The 1,863-nt window shown below is 41.0% G+C and overlaps 1 protein-coding gene across 1 annotated transcript in view; it reads left to right on the top strand.

Annotated features, from left to right (window-relative positions):
* The first annotated feature begins 1,277 nt into the window (after positions 1-1,277).
* The window catches only part of LOC101632784 (fetuin-B-like), a 14,078-nt gene continuing 13,492 nt past the window's right edge, over positions 1,278-1,863 (top strand). Inside the window, 2 exon segments of the mRNA XM_012730331.1 lie at positions 1,278-1,281; positions 1,686-1,849. Of these exon segments, the coding sequence (XP_012585785.1) occupies positions 1,278-1,281; positions 1,686-1,849 (168 nt within the window).

Consider the following 1,863-nt stretch of genomic DNA (forward strand, 5'->3'; position numbering starts at 1 on the left):
CCACTATATCCAGCACTGGCACTTCCCACCTCCACATGTCACCTGCGATAATAATTACTCAGCATTGGGACTGCATGAAATCCTAACTCCTGGTCTGATACAAACGTCCTAATTTCTACATCAGGTGCCAGCTGGCCTTTCTCGCCATGTGTGCAGAGATTCTCTCCGACCCCACCGCTCTGCTCTCTACACAGCTGGGTGCCTCCCTCTTTTCTGAACACAGCTGATAGCATCAGTTGTGGAACTCATGACCATCTGTGAGGACCACTGACATAGTGTTCTCTATTCAAGAAATAAGGGTGCTGTCCTCTCTACGTCCCTGTAAACCTTTAACCTGACCATTCCTGGAGCTCACACCATGCCCTGCCTTGTTCTAGAGGCTTAGCTCATATATCATGGAAACTTTTCATGTCTTCTTGCTGCCTGCTACCACCCTCCTTATTCCTTTCATATATATTAAGTATACTATGATGGCTAAATAATGAAAAAATGTCCTAAAATGATGCTGCAAGACATGATATTTGATATATGCAAGTGGGTGCATCTGGGTCCTGCTTGAATAAGCAGCATTCAGCACCTGGGAGGCAGGTTATAACCACTTATCATGATATTATGTGCACGTGATTCCCCTGGACAGTCATATTCAGGTGCAATTTCTGAGTCCCTATGTCTGGGATAGACATAGACCCTACATTTCTCTACAAACTCTGGGTGATAACTCTTTTGCATTTTTCTTGAGGGACAATGCAATCAAGCAAATCCATTATTTACCACCATCTAAGCTTCCTGGGCATAAAGATGGGACTTCTCAACTATAAATTAAGGGACAACAATTAATCAGAATCAGGACTTAAATAATTTAGTCAGAAGTGACCTTGCAATAGTGCCAAGAGTGATAAGCTGCTCATAACTACCCCTTAACCTAAACCTCCAAACCCCTTCACAATAAATATGCAAATGACTGGTACAGTTGTCTAAAAAACAGTTGTCTCAACAATATGTTTACTCTAAAAAATGAATTTCAGTCAAGTCTCCTGATCAACTTTCTCGCTAGAGTTGCCCCCTCCACCTGCTTCCAATCAGAAATTCTGACTGTACCACTAGTGTGAGAACTGTATCTGGGCACACAGCCACTTAATTTTGTTTTCTGAGTCATTTGCATTTTCTAACCAAACACTTTCTGTTCTCACCTTCAATTGGGCTATTTATTCATTCACTTAACAAATATTTGCTAGACATTACCATGCATTAGATATTATATTTGATGTTAGGGACTAATGGGTAAAAAGCCATGATGTGAAGAAAACTCAACCTGTTAAGGCTCCCAGGCCCCCTAAGAGAGGCAGTGATTCTTGATGATATTGAACCCAATGGGGAAAAAGTCTTGAAATCATATAAACATATGTTTATATGAGTTTTGAACAATATCCTATCTGAAACATAAACAAATGCGTGAACAGGAAAAACACCATTGGATTTTACTTTAATTAAGAGTGTAATACATTCCTATTGCACAAAACCCAGCGCTGACAGTTTTTTATTCAGAAAGTGTCTTTTCCACTCCATCCTTGATGAAACTCAGCATTGTCATTTTTTATTTATAATCTCTGTCTCTGTTGTGGTTATATGGAAGTGGGATTAAAAATCATGAAGTCTCATTGTGGTGCTCTCTTTGACATCAACAGTTTCTCGAAGAAGCATTCACCAAACATGTCCCGACTGCCCCAGCCCCGTTGCCGTATCAGATCCCCAGGTTTTAGAAGCTGCCACTGAGTCTCTTGCAAAATACAACAATGAGAGCACCTCGAAGCAGTATTCTCTGGTCAAAGTCACCAGGGCTTCTAGCCAGGTGAGAATGAACAC

The sequence above is a fragment of the Condylura cristata genome, unplaced genomic scaffold, assembly GCF_000260355.1.
Source record: "Condylura cristata isolate star-nosed mole 26May11 unplaced genomic scaffold, ConCri1.0 scaffold00003, whole genome shotgun sequence".
Taxonomy (NCBI): Eukaryota; Metazoa; Chordata; class Mammalia; order Eulipotyphla; family Talpidae; genus Condylura; species Condylura cristata.